Source organism: Antechinus flavipes, chromosome 1 (assembly GCF_016432865.1).
Source record: "Antechinus flavipes isolate AdamAnt ecotype Samford, QLD, Australia chromosome 1, AdamAnt_v2, whole genome shotgun sequence".
Lineage (NCBI taxonomy): Eukaryota > Metazoa > Chordata > Mammalia > Dasyuromorphia > Dasyuridae > Antechinus > Antechinus flavipes.
Genome location: NC_067398.1, coordinates 695,712,763 through 695,730,869, shown reverse-complemented (window position 1 = coordinate 695,730,869; position 18,107 = coordinate 695,712,763). Strand labels below are relative to the sequence as shown.

Below are 18,107 nucleotides of genomic sequence, written 5' to 3'. Positions count from 1 at the left end.
ACTGGGAGGGAGGCGGGGAAGGGAGAGAAGGAAGGTAAGGTGTATATGGTCATTCAACATTTATTCGACAAACATTTATTATTAAGTGACCACTCAGTGCCAGACACTGTACTAAGCAATGAGGATACAAAGACCGACTAGAACTGACTTTCAAGGACTTGGGGGGAAACAACATATATACATGTATACAAAATACACACAAAGTAGGCACCAAGTAATTTCCAGGAAGGAGGAGGGACACTAGCATCTGGGGGGAAGGGGAAAGCTGTTGGACAAGAGGTGATACCTGAGCCCAGCTTTGAAGGGAACCTGGGATTCTGAGTGTCAAGACTAGGTAGAACATATGTAGGAGAGTGACAGGCAAAACATATATTTTTTTTCACTTCCCATCAGCTAAACTGCATTTTTTTTTTTTTGGTTTAAAATGCTAGAGAAATTTGTCTTTGATCTCAGAGGCATGAGGGACCTTCTTGAGTGTTTTGGTGGTTGGAGCAAGAGAAAGGAACTATTTTAAAAACAAAACCCAACCCCAAGAAACTGCAAAGGGCTGAAAATGCCAGAGAAATTTGTGTTTGATCCCAGAGGCATGAGGGGGGACCTCCTTTTTTTAAAATTAAATTTAATTTTTTTCATAATTATAACTTTTTATTGACAGAACACATGCCTGGATAATTTTTTACAACATTATCCCTTGAACTCTCTTTTGTTCCAACTTTTCCCTTCCCTCCCTCCATGCCCTCCCTCAGATGGCAAGCAGTCCTATACATGTTAAATATGTCACAGTATTTCCTAGATACAATATATGTTTGCAGAACCGAACAGTTCTCTTGTTGCACAGGAAAAATTGGATTTAGAAGGTAAGAAATAACCTGGGAAGAAAAACAAAAATGCAAACAATACATTCATTTCCCAGTGTTCTTTCTTTGGATGTAGCTGCTTCTGTCCATCATTGATCAATTGAAACTGAGTTAGATCTCTTTGTTGAAGAAATCCATTTCCATCAGAATACATGAGGGACCTTCTTGAGTAGGGATAGTGACATGGTCAGCCCAGTAATTGGCAGCTGCATAAGAAATAGATTGTACAGCAAGATTATAGGATGATCAATTCTGATGGACATGGCTCTTTTCTACAGCAAGGTGATTCAGGCCAGTTCCAATGGTCTTGTGATGGAGAGAGCCATCTGCACCCAGAGAGAGGCTTGTGGGAACTGAGTGTGGAGCACAACATAGCATTCTCACTCTTTTTGTTGTTGTGTGTTTGCATTTTGTTATTTTTTTTCTTTTTTGATCTAAGTTTTCTTGTGCACATAATTGTGGAAATACGTACAGAAGAATTGCACACATTTAACATATATTAGATCATTTGCCATCTCGGGGAGGGAGTGGGGGAAGTGAGAGAAAAGAATTTGAAACACGAGGTTTTGCAAGGGTGAGTGTTGAAGATTATCTATGCATATGTTTTGAAAATTAAAAGCTTTTAATTTAAAAAATGAATTACTGAGGGAAAAAAAGCAGCTGACATTTATGAAAGTGTCAGCTTGTTCCTTACTTCCTTGATAGCAGATAATTTTTTTTTGTTTTTTTTTTTGTTGTTTTTTTTTTATTTCAGTCACCCAAGGGAGACTTTTTTTGGCCATGTTTTCTGTTTACCTTAGTAACCAGAATTATAGGATCAGAGATTTAGAATTAGAAGGCAGATCATTCCCCAGAAACATTCACTGTGTGACTTTGAGGAGAGACCTTAGAAGTCAGCTACTCCAATCTTATTCACTATTTTACAGATGAGGAAAACTGAGGTCCCAAGAAACTTAAAGTGACTTACTACTGCATTTGAGCCAGGTTACAAACCCAGATCATCCTTCTCCACACTCTACAGTCTTTCTGCTATACCCAGCAAGAGAACAGGAGATCTAATGCAATTGAGGAAACTGGAATCTGGAAAGAGAAAACAACTTTCTTCCATCACACACCCTCAATCCATTTAGGTGGGAGGGGAAGTCTCTGGCTTTAGTTAAGGATCAGGATTTAGAGCAGAAGAGTTCAATCAGAATTAAGCTAAGGGGAAAACAGTGAGTATATCCGTGGTTGGAAGCAAGAGAAAGGAACTATTTAAAAACAAAACCAAACCCCAAACTGCAGAGGTTTCCCAAAGGAAGTCCCTGGTCACTTTAAGGAGGACCAGATCAGAAAAAAGCCCTAGCTGCTTCCCCCATGTAAAGGCTCTCCTGTTCAGGCCCAGGGGCAATTCCTGAAGGGTCCAGAGCTCCCTAAAGAGGACCTTGAGAACTTTAGATTTCCGTGTGAGGTTGCTCCCTCCTTCCTGTCCCTGTTCCTGGTTCTCCTTCCCCTGCATGTGATTCGACTTCCAACTGAGACCTTTGTCCATTTCCTCAGCCAGGAGGTTTCATTAACCTGAGCTCTGGTCTGTGCCCATTGAGGAATGAGAAAAGAAAGGAGAGAGAAGAGAGAAAGAGAGACAGAGATAGAGACAGAGAGAGACAGAGAGGGAGAGAGACAGGAGAGGGAAGGTTGAAGTGGTTGGGACAGAGGAAAGAAAGGAAGAAGAGAGGGAAGAAAGGCGAAAGGAACCGAAGGGAGAAGGAAATGAGAAGGGAAAGGGGAAGAAAGAAAGTGGAGGCGATCTAGAGGAAAGAGAGAAAGACAAAAGGGAAAGGGAGGGGAAAAAAAGAGGGAAAGGAAGAGAGAGAGAGCGCGAAGGGAAGAAGGAAAAGAAAGAGAATGCGAGGGGGAGGGGAGACGGGAAACCGGACAGTGGGGAGGGGCTCTGGCCAGTATAATAAGTGACTCCAGCCGTCCCGGGACCCTGAAGTCGGAGGAAGGAGGAGGAAAGGAGAAAGAGAAAAAGGAGGAGAAGGGGAAGAAGAGGGGCGGGGCTGCAAACCACTTCTCTCCAAGTTTGCAGAGGCGGCTCTAATTTAGCGCCCGCCCTGCGTTGGAAGCTGGGGCTCGGGACAGGGTGAGTTCTCTATCCCAATGGCCGCTCACACACCCCCCGCCCTTGCCCCTTCTCCTGCCCCGCATCCCTGGACTTGGGGGAGGAGGGAAGGTATTGCAGGGGGGCTTCGAGATGGGCTGGGGCCGTTACGTCCTCCCTGGAGGCTGCAGCGGGGCGGGGGAGGGGGAGGCGCGGAACCGGATCCGGGACTCCTCCCGGTGGGTGGGCGCTGGCCAAGGTACTCCGAGCCAGCGGGAGGACTCAGGTACGGAACTGGGGGATTGGGTCGGGAAACTAGCTGGCCTCAGTGACTCGATCTAGAAAATGGGATTAGGGAGCCTGCTCCTAGTTCTCCCCTCCCTTCCTCCCTCCCCTTTCCCCAATTTCCCTCCCCTCTCTTCTGGTTTGGAAGATAGTCTGCCTTCCCCTCCTCCGCCTCCGGAAGCCTAGGAGCTGGAATGGACCCCCTGGGGCCTCTATGGTTCCAGGCGTCTGTCCCCTCTCCGGAGCTCTGCCGTCCTTTCCTGGGCTTGCTGGCTGCTCAGAAACCCCAGCCCCACTGCCCATGGCCCTCCGAGGGGGTTTTCAGAAGGAACGATTGCCCCCAACCTGGTCCAACAGTGAACGCCGATTCTGTGGGTCGGCCCAGTCCAACCCAGCCCCCCTCCCCTCCCCAACACATCAGTTCTGTTGCCAAAAGCTTAACCGACAAGAACCTTAGAACTTCCAGGTTGTCGGATTTGGGTGGGAGGGACTTTAGGACTTGGAATGAGAATCTCCAGTCACCCAGCATTTGCTCATTTGGGTATGAGGAATAACCAAATAGTAGTACTGTGCACCAGGCTCCAGGCCGCACAATACAGAATTTCAGACTGGAAGAGATCCCCGAACACAGAACTTCTGCCGTCCATGGGCTTTATGGCAGCGGGTATCAGAACCGACAAAGAATGTCAAGTGGGGGAGATTGGAATGTCAGAGATGGGAGGGTTTTGGAACAGGGAATGTCAGTTAGGAGGGGCCTCAGAACAGGGAATGTCAAAGCTGAAAGGGGCCTTAGAACATGGAATGTCAGGGCTGGGAGGGACTTGAGAACAGGGAATGTCAAGGTTCTGAGAAACCTTAGAACATGGAATGTCAGAGCTGTCCAGGTGTCTTAGAACAAGGAATGTCAGAGGTAGGAGCATCTGGAAGGGACCTAGAACATAGATTCACAGAACTGGGAAAAACTTAGAGTACAGAAAGCTGGAATTGGAATTCATCTCCTAAACTTGTAGGGGTCCTCAAACTACGGCCTGCGGGCCAGATGCGGGAGCTGAGGACGATTATCCCCCTCACCCAGGACTATGAAGTTTCTTTATTTAAAGGCCCACAAAACAAAGTTTTTGTTTTTACTATAGTCCGGCCCTCCAGCAGTCTGAGGGACAGTGAACTGGCCCCCTGTTTAAAAAGTTTGAGGACCCCTGTAAAGAGCCCACTCCAGCTTCCTCCTTTTATAGAGAAAATGTTAGGTTGGACTAGGGAATTTTGTTGCCCTGATCAGCCAACATAGCTGTGGCTGAGCTCCCTTGGGGAGCCTGCTTGTCTCCATCTTTACTTCCTGCCTTCTCCATCCTCATCCCTCCTGAAAATATCCTAGAAACACCCACAAAACTTGCAGAGCAGCATCTCTGGGAGGAGGGGGGAGCCCTGACTGGGAATCAGACCATTCCACATCCCTACTCCCTTCCTTTTCTTCTGAATGAACAGGGGCAGGGATTTTCCCCTCTCTGAGCCTTCATCCATAGAAAGCCTTGGATTCAAAAATCACACTGATTGATTGATTATCTCTTTAGTTTCTCCCAACATCCCTCCGAGGATGAATGCTGTAAAAAGGACATAACAATAACCCCTACCTCCTAAAGGTTGTTACAAGGATTAAATGAGATAATATTTGTAAAGTACTTAGTACAGTGCCTGACCAAAAAAAAAAAAAAAAGAAGATGCTATATAAATGCTATCACTATATTACTACTACTACTATTATTATTATCTCCCTGCCAGGGTTGTTATGAAGACCAAATAAAATAACATTTTATTTGATACAGTGTCTGGCACATAGTAGGTACTATAGAAATGTTCTTGTTATTATCCTTAGCATTATTATCTACATCCCAGGATAAATGAGATCATTTGTAAAGAGCTCAGCACAGTGCCTGACACATAGTAGGTCCCATATAAATCCTAATTATCACTACCATTATGATAATTATATTATCATTATTATTATCATCATATCTCCCCTAGGATTGTTGCGGAGATCAAATGAAATAATATGTATAAAGTACTTAGTAAGAGTGCCTGATACATAATAGGTGCTATATAAATGCTATCACTATCATTATAATAACAATGATATTATTATTATTATTATTGTTATCATCTTCCTCCCAGGGTGATTGTGAGGATCCGTTGAAATAATATTTGTAAAGCACTCGCTACAGTGCCTGGAACATAGTAGGACCTACAGAAATATTATTATCATTATCATTATTATCTACATCCTAGGGTTGTCATAAAGATCAAATGAGATCATTTGTAAAGCACTCAGGACAGTGCCTGGAACATAGTAGGTGCTATGTAAATGCTAGCCATTATTATTTTTGTTATTACTATTATTTCAGGAATTATTGCTTTCATTTTACATGAGGAGGAGGAAGTTCAAAAAAAATTATATGACTTGCCCAGTTTTAGGGCACACTTTAGAAGCATCGAAGATAAACTTTGAATCAGGGTCTTCCACATGTCTGCTCTTATGACTTTGGGACCTTTGGTGCAGTTGCCCCTGGAGAGGGCCTGTACATTAGGGCGTGTACATCCCTCTGCTCGCTCCACCAAGCAGTCGAATCCTTTGAGATCATAGGATGGGAGGACTTAGAGCTAAAAGGGACCCAAGGAGGTCCTCATTTTCAACCCCCTCATTTCACAGATGACTAGACTGAGGTACAAAAAGGAGAAGTAGAATCACAGGGCCAGTTATTTAGAGCTTTCCAGCCACATTGCTAACCTTCACCACTTGTCTTCTAGTCAAACTGAATTTCCTATTGTACCTTATTTATGGCTCTTGATCTCCCACCTCTGCACTTTTGCACGCACTGTCCCCCCTGCCTAGAATGTACTGCCTCAGTTCGCTATTTTATTCTCTTGCTTCTTCAAGAATTAGCTGAGAATTCCATCATGAATATGAAGCTTTCCTAAATCCTCCCAATAACTTTTTATTTATTTGTCTGTATTTTACATATTCATATGCATACATGTGCAGGTAGCTACATGCATGTGCAGATATTTAATATATCACACATATGTGCACATGTGTCTATACATGCATGTTGTCTCTCCCTGGATTTAAGCTCCTCACTTTGTATCCCCAGCACCTCAGCCGTAATTCCTGGTTGGTTGACTGATTGACTTTGAAAGGGTCTTTTCAGTGACCACTAGTCTGAACCCCTCACTTTACACATGAGGAAACTGAGGCTGAAATTCTAAATAATTTGCTAAGTATCGCCACCATTGAGGACACCATAGTCAGGACCTCATAGGGTAGATTTTTAGGTCTTAGAGGGAAGCTGAGGTGGTACAGTGAGACTCATCTTCCTGCCTCAACTGCTGACTAGCTCTGGGACCTTGGACAGGTCACTTAACCTTATTTACCTCAGTTTCTTCTCTGTCCGCTGAAGCAGAGAAGGAAATGGGAGCCCACTCTGGGACCTTTGCCAAGGGGAGGGTCAGGGATGCAGAATCCTGGCTCTCCGGGGGTGCTTGGCCATCCTGCCTGCTGGGATGTTGTGCTGGAGGGTTTGAGGTCTTTGGTTAGTTTCCAAGGGGAAGGTGCTCGAGTCTGCAGGTCCCTCTGACCCAAGAGGCTTGTGGTTATCTGCTATCAGCAGGGTTTCCGGGGGCCCCCTCAGCCAGCCCCTCTCTTGGCAAGCAGGCCCCTTCTTGTGTAAAGCTGGGGTTTCGCTTGATTTCGCTCGGGGAGAAAGCGGAGGGGAATGGACACAGGACTCTGTGCCCAGAGTAACTGGATGTTACCAGAGCATGGAGCAACACGAAGTTTTGAAAACTTTCTTTGAAAGAAGGTTTGCATAACCCCCTCATCATTTAGCAAGAGAGAGGAAGAAGCATGTGGCATCAGGATGCCCTGAGCAAATTCCCCTCAGACAATCCCCACGCAATCACAAGATCATGGATCTAGAACTGAGTAGAACCACCCTTAGCATCAAGCCAATCAAAAAGCATTTATTAAGTATTCGCTGTAAAGTCAGGATATCCATCAACCAAAAAGCATTTATTTATATAGGCAGAATGTCAATGAATCGAAAAGCATTTATTAAGCACTTATTGTATACTCAGGATGTCAATCAATCAAAAAGCATTTATTAAGCACTTACTATATAATCAGGGTGTCAATCAATCAAACAGCATTTATTAAGTATTTACTAAAAATCAGGGTAGCAATCAGTCAGTTAGCAAGCATTTATTACATCTCCAGCATTGGGCTAGGTGTTGGAAATACAAAGAAAAATCAAAAACAATCCCTGCCCTTGAGAAGCTGGCATTCTAATGGTAGAGACATTATATAGAGATAAGGCATATAGAAAGTGCCCTTGGAGGTGGAAGAGATTAGCATCTGGGACCAAAGTAGAGGAGGAGGGATGCTTTAAGTGGAAACTTTTTTTCATTTTTTATTTTATTTTATTATTTCATTTTATTATTTTATGATTATTTCATTTTATTATTTTATGATTATTTCATTTTATTGTTATTATTTTAATATTTTATTATTTTTATTACAGTTTTTTAAATTTCAAAAGATATACATGGGTAATTTTTTAGTATTGACCCTTGAAAGACCGTGTATTTCAATCCCCCCTTCTCCCTACTCCTTTCCCTAGTTAGCAAGTAATATGTGAAACATGGTAAAAATATATGCACACATAGTTATACAATTATCTTGCTGCACAAGAAAAAGAAAATCAAAAAGGAAAAATAAATGAGAAAGAAAACAAAATGCAAGCAAACAACAACAAAAAGAAGTGAAAATGCTGTGTTGTGAACCACCTTCTCTCTCTGGGTGTAGATGGCTCTCTTTATGCAGAATCTTAAAGGAAGCCAGAGAGTTTAAAAGTCAGAGGTGAAGAAAGAATGCATTCCAGGCATTATAGCTGAAAAAGAATCCTTTCTAGGAATAAATATCCTTTTTTTTACATATTTTTTACACATAGGTGCATATTGTATGTGATATAAATAGATAAATCTGTATAGTTATATAGAGATAGCTACATATATATAAATATAAATATATATTTCTACGCATCTATATCTATAGCTATTTAGATATAAATATAACAGCTCCAGTGAAGGGTAACACCACCTCCTACCATAACCCATTCTACTTTGGAACAAATCTATTGCTTAGGAAACTTCTTTAACTCGAATATAAATATAGATTGATTAGAAATGAGAGAAAGGAAGTGGGCAGCTAGTCAGAGCAGTGAATGGAGCATAAGGCCTAATCAGAAAGACTTGAGTTCAGTTTCAGCCTCAGAGACTTATTAGCTGAGTGACCCTGGACAAGTCACTTCACCCTGTCTGCCTCAATTTCTTCATCTGTAAAATGGGCTGGAGAAGGAAACAGCCGACCACTCCAGCATCTTTTGTCAAGAAAACCCCAAATAGGGTGACAAAGAGTCGGATAAAACTGAACAGTAATTACAGAAAGGGATAGACTGGAGCCAAGCAGTCAATCAATGAACATTTGTGAAGTACCTACTATGTGCCATTCCTAAATTTCTGCGAGTTTAGTGCTACAAAGACCAATTTTGGCTACTTTAATAGTTTAAGTAAGTCAGAGTGGATTGAAATAGATTGATGGCTGTGTGAGTAGAGAGAAGGGGATGGATTTGAGAGATGTTTGGATATAAATTATAACCTCGAAGGCATGGACTGTTTCAGTTTTTTGTCTTTGTATTCCTAACACCTAGCGGACTCCCTGACACACAGTAGGCACTTAAATGTCTGGTTGAATTGAATTAAAGATGACTAAAAGAGATGTTATAGAGGTCTTTGAAGCTGATGAGTTATGAGGGCAAGGAAGGTATCCCAGATGATCACAGGTTATGAACCTGGGTGGCCAGATGACTGAGAGGATGATGGCTGTGCCCTTTGTAGAAACAGAAAAGTTGGCGGGAAGACAGAAGTTCCATTTTGAACATTTGACATCCCAGGAAGGTATGAATACATGAACAAATGGATGAATGAGTGAAAAAGCATTTATTAAGTGCTTATTATGATCTAAACATTGTGCTAAGCACTAGGGAAACAAATATAAAAGTAAGAGAAAGATTGGGATTAGACACAGAGATCTGGGACTCCTTTGCATAAAGGTAGTCATTGGACCATGAGAGCTGATGATCAGCAAGAGAGGATGAATAGAGAGAAAAGAGGACCCAGGGAAGTACTCATTCTAAGAAGAAGGGAAGAGAATGAAGAAAAAAGATTAAAAAAAGAAAGGTACAGGTAAAAGAACCAGGAGATACTAGCATCATCCAAGGCAAGAGAGGAGAGGGTGGTCAACAGTGATAAAAGATTAAAGAAGAATTGTTCAATTATTCAATAGGGTAAGATTCTTGGTGACCCCATTTGGATTTTCTTGGCAGGGATACTTGGAGAGGTTTGTGTTTCTTTCTCTAGCTCATTTTACCAGATGAGGAAACTGAGACAAACAGGGTTAAGTGACTTGCACAGGGTCATACAACTAGTGTCTGAGATGGGATTCAAACTCATGTCTTCCTGACTTTATCCTTGAGGATTCTATCCACTTCCTGTCAAGGAAGAAGGAAAAAAATCATTGTATTAAATAATTAAGAGGTTATCGGCTATATCGAACTGTTTGCCTTCTCAGAGAGGGACAAGGGGAAAGAAAGAGGGAGAAAAAAATGGAAATCAAAATCACATAAATGTAAATGTTTACAATTATATTTACATGTAATTAAAAAAATAAAATATTGTTGCTTGTTGAGATTACAATAGAGTAATGAACTTAGAAACCATAAATAAAGATAAAGAAAATAAAGAAATAACAATAGTATCTACACAGCATTTTAAGGGTAATAAAGTACTTCACATACGTTAATTTATCTAAACCTGATCACAGCCTTATGAGGCAGGTGCAATTATTACAATACATTTTACAGCTGAAGAAACAGAGACGTTAAGGTGATTTGCCCGGAGTCACACAGCTGGTAAATGTCCGAGGCAGGATTTGAACCCAGGTTTTCTTGTCTCCAGGCCCAGCAGACTCTCCATGATAAGCACTGGTCATGCTATGGAGACAAGAGCTTTAGCAGACTGCTCTTTCTAGTTTAGCGGTAAAAGAGAACTAAGATATTTGTTCACTCTGGCAGTGAACTCAGTGTTTCTTTCAGTCACCCATATTCCCAGACTCGAAGTCATCCAAGATCCTTCCCAATGATTCAGTCCCTTGCCCTCAAGGATCTTCTCCTTCCCCTCCCCTTTCTTCCCTTTTTCTCCCTCCTCCCTTCTCTCCCTTCTCTCTTTCCCCCTCCTTTTTTTTAGTGAGGCAATTGGGGTTAAGTGACTTGCCCAGGGTCACAGACTTGAACTCAGGTCTTCCTGGTCCAGTGCTCTCCCTCCTGCACCACCCAACTGCTCCTCAACTGTTCTAGGGAACACCCTGGTGAGGAAACCTCCGTTACCCACACAGCTGATAATGTCTCTGCAATGAAGGTCTTAGAATTGCCGGGAGCACTGACCCAAGTCTGCTAGCAGTCAAGCCCAGGGCTCCACTGGGATAGAATAGGATAGACTGGCCCACCAGCCGTCCCTAAAGAGTAAAACTCGCTGATTGGTTAATTAGAAGCAGCTGGTTTGGGCTTATGTCAAATAGACCATGTCTACCTGCGGGTAGTAAGGAGGGGAGCCCTGCATGTTAGAGACCTACTGTGGGGAGCCCTGCATGTTAAGTGCTAGGTTAAGGGATACTGTCCTAGGACTTGGAGTTCTGTACCTCAAGTCAGGAAGGTCTGCATTTTAATCCTACCTCAAACACCTACTATCTGTGAAACTTCAGTTTTTTCATCCTGAAAATGGGAACAATAACTGCTGTACCCACTTCTCAAGATTCCTGAAACATTTTATGACGATGATCCTTACAGTGACCCTGATATGCAGGTGCTATTATTATTATCCTTCCCATTTTCCAGATGAAGAAACTGAGGCAGACTTACTCAGAGTCACATGGCTAGTAAAGTGTCTGAGGTCATATCTGAATTCAGGTCCTCCTGACTCCAAGCTCAGCCCTCCATCCCCCGTGCTACCCGATTGGCCAAACAAATAAGTATGTTAAGAAAAAGGAGGAGGAAAGAGAACACTCACGAACCAATGGGGAAAGAGCTAGGAAGGTTTCGTAGAGGAGGAGACGTGAGCTGGGTCTTGAAGGAAGAGAAGGACAAGGACGGTGTGAGATGAAGATGTTCTAGGCAAGGGATGAGTATTGAGTTTAGGAAGTAGCTCATAGTCCAATTTGTCCGGAATGTCGAATGCATGAAGAGAAGGAAAGTGAATTAAGTCTGGAGACAGACCTTGGAGAGCCTTGAATGACAGTTAGAGGTGGCAAAGGTGATAAGATGCTCTCCTCCAGTCAGAAAAGCCTGAGTTCACTTCCTCCCTCAGACACTTACTAGTTATATGATTCTAAACAAGTCACTTAATCTCGCCTCAGTTTCCTCATCTGGAAAATAAGGGTCATTATATCACTTATCTTTTTTATAATTTTATTTTCTTTTTATAGCTTTTTATTGACAAAACATATGCGTGGGTGATTTTTCAGCATTGACAATCGCCAAACCTTTTGTTCCAACTTTTCCCCTCCTTCCCCCCACCCCTCCCCCAGATGGCGGGTGACCAATACATGGTAAATATGTGAAAGCATTATATCACCTATCTTGAGGGATTGTCAAATGAGGTCACATTGTAAATTGCTTTGTAATGATTAATGAGCTTTATCAACCGCTAGCCATTATCCCCTTCTCCTAGAGACAATAGGGAGCCACTGTAGTTATTAGGGAGGATTTTTGAGCGGAGGGGAGTGATTTGGTCAGATCTGTGCCCTAGGGAGATTATTGTGATAATTGTGGGGAGGATGGATTGGTGACAGGGGAGACTAGAAGCAAAAAAGGGCTCCTAGGGAGGCGTGAAATTAGTCCAGACAAGAGGTGACTCCTGTCTCAATGGGGTGGCAAAAAGGTGAGTAGGGAGAAGGGGAAAAAATACACCTGGGGGGGAGGGGAAGAATTGACAGGATCTGGCAGCATGACTGGATTGGGGGGAGGGGGATGGAGGAGGGGTCACCGGTGACTGACTGATGGGGGGGTACTGGGGTCCTCAATGAAGCAAGGGGGTTTGGAGAAGGGATGTTTTGGGAGGACAGATGAGGAGGATTGGAGGGGCCCTTGGGGTGAGCCAGGCAGGGATCTGGCTTCAGGAAGTTGCTGTGATTTTGAAGTTTTAGTAATTATAGCTTGGGCAGTACAACGGAGAGCCCGATGGGCGGAGAATTAGGGAAACCCGAGTTCAAATCCAGCCTCAAACACTCACTAGCTGTGTGAGCCAGATGGGATCCCAGAGTCAGACAAGGCTGGAAAATGACTGAATAATAATAAACCGGACGTCAGATCCAATGGAAAGAGAGCTAGCTCTGGAGTCAGCTTCAAGTCCTGCCTCTGAGGCTCTCAGCACATTATTTAACTTCCTTGGGACTCAGTTTTCTCATCTGGGAAATGAGGTAATTGGGCTAGATGGTCTCCGAGGTCCCTTCCAGCTATCAACTATGATCCTAGAGTAGAAATGCTACAGACAGCGCTTAAATACAGAATTAATTGTTTTAAGATGACAATTTGGAACTATGCCCTAAAAGGCTAGAAACTGCGTACCCTGTTTGATCCAGCAGTGTTTCTACTGGGCTTATATCCCAAAGAGATACTAAAGAAGAGAAAGGGACCCGTAGGTGCCAAAATGTTTGTGGCAGCTCTTTATGTAGTGGCCAGAAACTGGAAAATGAAAGGATGCCCATCAATTGGAGAATGGCTGACTAAGTTATGGTACATGAATGTTATGGAATATTATTGCTCGGTAAGAAATGACCAGCAGGATGAATACAGAGAGGCCTGGAGAGACTGACAGGAACTGATGCTGAGTGAAATGAGCAGGGCCAGGAGATCATTACATACTTCAACAACGATATTGTATAATGATCAATTCTGATGGACGTGGCCCTCTTCAGCAATGAGATGATTCAGGCCAGCTCTCGTGATCTTGTGAGAAAGAAAGCCATCTGCACCCAGAGAGAGACTGTAGGAACTGAGTGTGGATCACAATATTGCATTCTCACTCTTTCTGTTGTTGTTTGCTTGCATTTTATTTTCTTTCTCATTTTCATCTGATTTTTCTTGTGCAGCAAAAGAATTGTATAAATATGTTTACATATATTGGATTTAACCTATATTTTATATATATATATACATACATACATATATGTATGTATATGTATTTTTTTTTTTGATTGAGGCAATTGGGGTAAAGTGACTTACCCAGGATCACACAGCCAGGAAGTGTTGTGTGTCTAAGGTCAGATTTGAACTCAGGTCCTCCTGACTTCAGGGCTGGTGCTCCATCCACTGCACCACCCAGCTGCCCCAGATTTAACACATATTTTAACATGTTTATCATATATTAGATCGCTTGCCATCTAGGGGAGGGGGTGGGAGGAAGGAGGGGAAAATGTGAAATACAAGATTATGCAAGGGTCAATGTTGAAAAATCCATGCATATGTTTCAAAAATAAAAAGCTCTAAAAATAAAAATAATAAAATCAATTTAAGATGAATGTGTTACACTAATGAACCCAACTGCATCCTTCTTTCTAGATTCTGTGACAGCTGAAAAATGGACACTGAAGACAAAGAGGTAAGTGGACTTTCATCACTAGAATTCAGGTGGGAAGAGACAGAAGGGTCAAGAAGATGGGAGGGGAGGTCAGCCAGGGAGATCTGGGTCCTACCATTGACACAGTCTGGCCGTGCGATCTTGGACTAGCCATTTATTTCTCGGTGCCTCAGGCCCTTTCCTAAGAACATAAGTTACAGCAGTGACACATCTAAAATCTTAGTACTGTAGCAGGAAGCAGAGGTCAACAGACCCCACCCTCCCACCCCAAGAAAATGGCTGGTAGTCTCTTCAACATGGAAAAGGAGTTTCTGTACCGAACATTCCCCACATTGCCAGGAAATGAGGAAGAGGAGGAGGAGGAGGAAGAGGAGGAAGAGAATGAGAAAAAGGAGGATGTATATTCTCCCTAAATGTTTCCAAAATGAGCTTCCCCGCACAGCCACAGCAACTGGGGTGCAGTGGTTAGATCCCTGGAAAGCCTGAGTTCAAATCTAGTTTCAGACACTTACCGGCTGTGTGATCTTGGGAAAGTCATTTTAACCCTATTTGCTTTAGTTTTCCCCAGTTGTAAAAAGGAGATAACAATAGCGCCCATCTCCCAAATATGTTGTGAGGATCAGATGAGATAATAATTATAAAGCCCTTAGCACAGTGGCTGGCACATAATTAGGTGCCATATAAATGCTTATTCCTTTCTCTTCTCCGTGAAAGTTAGGGGATTCCGAGGATTATTAGCCCCATTCCACAGATGAGGAAACGTTGAAAGAAGGTTGCGAGTCACCCAGTTAGTAAGCTCCAGAGCCAGCCTCTCTTGCTTTATTTGCTCCCCACTTTTTTTTTTTTTGTAAGTTTGTAAGAGGAGCAAGAAGAAAGTTTAGTTCACCTGGCTGGATTCTGGGTTCAAGTCTCTGCTCAGACACGCTCTCGCTGTAAAATTCTGGATGTCACCTTTCACTGAAAAGTCCATGAGGGAAAAGGGGGCTGGAGGAAGAGATGCCCAGGTAGGAGGCAGGTGAGGACGCCAGGGCAAAACGTGCTGGGTGATAGTGAGGAGGGAGGAGAGACAGAGGCCCTCAGGCCCATGGCAGAAAATAAGCCTCTCTAATAGATGAAATCAAAGTGTATTATGACGTAAAATTATGTTGTTTTCTTCATTTGCCTAATCCTATGATTCTATAAACTTTCTCAGCTCTGGCCTGGATGTGTTTGGAGCAGAGGGAAAAGCCTGTTGCAAGTCCTTTCTTTTCTCTGAGCCTCAGTTTCCCCCTCTGCAAAATTAGGATAGTACAGCTTATTAACAGGCAGATATAATAGCAAGAAGACTGAACTTGGACTTAGAGGGTTGGGGTCAAATCCAGCCTCTGCCACTGAAGACCCAGGACAAGTGACTTGTGTTCCCTGGACCTATTTCTTAATTTATAAAATGAACAGATTGGATTAAACCATTGGAAGGGAGAATTCCCGCCCATCCTCTCATTCCCCAAACCATTAGTGACACATCTAAAAATCTTAGTACTGTAGTACAAAGCAGACATCAACAGACCCCAAAGGGGGCCACGAGAAGGATTTCATGAGATTTGTGAACTAGGATGAGGGGGGAAAAAATCTTCGTTTTCACCAACCTCTGCCTGAAATTTAGCATTGTCTCCAATTGGGAAAATAAGCAATAGCATGTGATTGGGAGCAGTAAATATGTCTCATCAGATTGCCAAAGGGTCAATATCTTCTATTGTTCAGTTGTATCCAACTCTTCATGGCCCCATTTAGTATTTTCTTGGCAAAGATGCTACTATTTCCTTCTCTGGCTCATTTCACAGATGAGGAAACTGAGGCAGACAGGATTAAGTGACTTTCCCAGGGTCAAACAGCTAGGAAGTATCTGCAGTAGGATTTGAACTCAGTTCCTTCTCATTTCTGGACTGGTGCTCTATTCACTGGACTGACTGTCTACTTGCCTGCCCATAATCCGTAGTGGGTGGTTGGATTTAATTGGATCGAAGCAGTGTTTTAGATTTGAAGATGGCAAAAACGAGATACCAAAAAACTGAAATAATGCACAGGATCACCGCAGGCCTTGAATGTCTGACTGCCGCCCGGGATTCAGGACCAGAAGGCTTCCCACTCCCCAGATCCTTTGTACCAGGCCCCCATGTCATGGGGTTTGGCCTGTTGCATTTGTGGTTGCCCCTCATAAACCTCACACTTCCTCCTTGAAAAGGAAAATGTGCTACACTTATTTAAAGACTTCCCTAATTTAGAAAAAGAAAAAAAAAATTCCACATAATCTGAGCCCCCGGAGTTTGGTCGAGGTCCCAGGCAGCTGGGTTCCGATTCCCCGGAGAGTTCAGCTCTCCCCGCCCCTTGCCCCTGGTCCCCAGGGATGGCCTTCTCCCCCATCTGTGGCTCGAAAAGGAAGCGTTTGCTTGAAAGACAGAGGCTAAGAGAAAAAAATCCATCTGGATCATTCTCTGAAGCGAGGGAGGGACAGGAACTTTGGTGGCCAGACTCAGTGACAACCGAGACGGTGCAGACGGGTTGTGTGCAGATGAACTCAGTCTGGTGGTTTCCACTGGAGTTATTCCTTCCCTGGTCTTTACACTAGATGGGAAGTTTCTGAAAAATGGAACAAAAACCATCCCGCTGACCCTAAATGTGAAGACACATCAGGAGGCTCCTTTTAGCCATTTTTCCTATTTTTCTTACTCCTGGGTCTCTCAGAAAGGCTGTGTGTCCACTGAGGCTTCCTGTTGCAGTGAAAAGATTTTGAAATTAAGGCTATTTAAATTCTGGCTAATCCTCTTAATACTCATTTGACTTTGGAATATTACTTCCTGTCTCTCTGCCTCAGTTTCCCCCTATGTAAAACCCAGGTCTAGATACCCTACGAGGTCCCTATCCAAATCTATAGTCCTGTGATATTTTTGCTGTCTAGTGGAGGGGAATGGCCCCAAGATCAGGAATGGAGAGAGAAGAAGGAGAATCCATGAGTATATTCAAGCCATGACGTGGATGATCAGCTCTGGTATAAGAGAGAACTGCCTCCATTTCTTTTTTGAGACTGGATCCCTATCTCACCCAGATTCATGAGTAACAGTGATTGTCACACGAGCTTTAACTTGCTCCATTCTTCCACCTGGGCTGGTTTAGCTCTCCTTCAGCAGCCTGATAACCCTCTGCTCCTGCAGGCTCGCCCTATTAGTTGGGACTCGGCTTAGTGGCTCTGACCCACTGCAGCTCAGACCTCCTGGGTTCAGGAGATCCACCGGCTTCAGCCTTGCCAAGAATTAGAGATGGATGGCACTGAGCCTGGCCAAACTGGCTGCATTTCTGAAAACAATCTTTGGACAATTCTAAGAACCAAACAATGGCTTCTTGGTGGCGGGTCTGTGGATCTTTTCCTTTTGTTTTTTGGTTAGGTTTTTTTTTTTTTTTAATTTCAATGAGAATTTTCCTTAAACATCATTGTTAAAAAATTCAAAATGCTCAATATTGATTTTATGATTTTAAAAGTTCTGCTCTTAGCCAAACCAAGCATATTATGGGCCCTGATACTAATATAGCACATTGTGTGAGGGGGGGGAAAAAGAGATTTTTTTAAATGTAGGAGTCGAGGAAAACATTCCAGATGAAAAAATTAATGACCAGTGAAGGGAGAAATGACTTGTACAAGGCCATTAGAGCATAGAATATTGAGCTGAGCTGGGAAAGGCTTTAAAGTTTGGGGGTCAAACAAGAATTCCTTTTACAATGTCTTCCAAGTGGTCATCTAATTTGTTCAAAGACCTTCAGTGAAAGGGAGTTCACTCTTTTAACGTGGCCCGTGTGGTTTTTTGTTGTATTGTTGTTTTCAGCCCTGTCTGACTCTTTGTGAACCCATTTGGGGTTTTCTTGGCAAAGATGGTTTGTCATTTCCTTCTCCAGCTCATTTTACAGGGGAGGAAACTGAGGCTTACACGATGAAGTGATTTGTCCAGGGTCACCCAGCTAGTTGAACTCTTTGGAGCAGCTCCAATAACTGGAGTATTTTCTCCTTGGATTTAACTTCAAAATGTCTCTCTGAAACTTCCATCAGTTATTCCTGGTCCTGACCTCTGACCTAGAGCAAAAATAGTCTTTTACGTGACAGCCTTTCAAATGCCAAAAGA

At 43.1% G+C, this 18,107-nt stretch overlaps 1 protein-coding gene across 1 annotated transcript in view; it reads left to right on the top strand.

Annotated features, from left to right (window-relative positions):
* Nucleotides 1-2,260: 2,260 nt before the first annotated feature.
* The window catches only part of HVCN1 (hydrogen voltage gated channel 1), a 40,756-nt gene continuing 24,909 nt past the window's right edge, over nucleotides 2,261-18,107 (top strand). Inside the window, exons 1-2 of the mRNA XM_051972776.1 lie at nucleotides 2,261-2,979; nucleotides 13,941-13,980. Of these exons, the coding sequence (XP_051828736.1) occupies nucleotides 13,960-13,980 (21 nt within the window). The 5' untranslated portion in view covers nucleotides 2,261-2,979; nucleotides 13,941-13,959. The remainder of the gene's footprint in view (nucleotides 2,980-13,940; nucleotides 13,981-18,107) is intronic.